Source organism: Puntigrus tetrazona, chromosome 7 (genome assembly GCF_018831695.1).
Source record: "Puntigrus tetrazona isolate hp1 chromosome 7, ASM1883169v1, whole genome shotgun sequence".
Lineage (NCBI taxonomy): Eukaryota > Metazoa > Chordata > Actinopteri > Cypriniformes > Cyprinidae > Puntigrus > Puntigrus tetrazona.
This window is the reverse complement of record NC_056705.1, coordinates 23,403,694-23,403,947: the sequence shown is the minus strand read 5'-3', so window position 1 is coordinate 23,403,947 and position 254 is coordinate 23,403,694. Positions and strand designations below refer to the sequence as shown.

At 38.2% G+C, this 254-nt stretch overlaps 1 protein-coding gene across 1 annotated transcript in view; it reads left to right on the top strand.

Moving 5' to 3' along the window:
* Positions 1-254, top strand: part of LOC122347951 (activating molecule in BECN1-regulated autophagy protein 1-like) — a gene marked incomplete at its 5' end in the record, with an annotated part of 30,665 nt that overhangs the window by 2,677 nt on the left and 27,734 nt on the right. The window contains 1 exon segment of the mRNA XM_043243186.1: positions 168-254. This exon segment is cut by the window's right edge and continues 16 nt beyond it. Coding sequence (XP_043099121.1) covers positions 168-254 — 87 coding nt within the window.

Sequence of the window (254 nt, the reverse complement as noted above, 5' to 3'; positions counted from 1 at the left end):
CTCATAGATTTCATCAAAACACATTAATCTTTGGCAAAAGTGCATGAAGGCGCTTTAAAGTAAAATTTCTGCTTTTTAACATGGCAAACTGGCATATCTCACAAATCTGTTGCGAAATATGCATGGGGAAATAAAGTTTTTGATCATTTGGTCATTTTCTGCCTTAGGAGGTTGTTGGAATCGTCACTGTTTCCATTTTCTCGATATGATATGTCAGGCTCCAGAGATCATCCCATATACCCAGATCCTGCCAG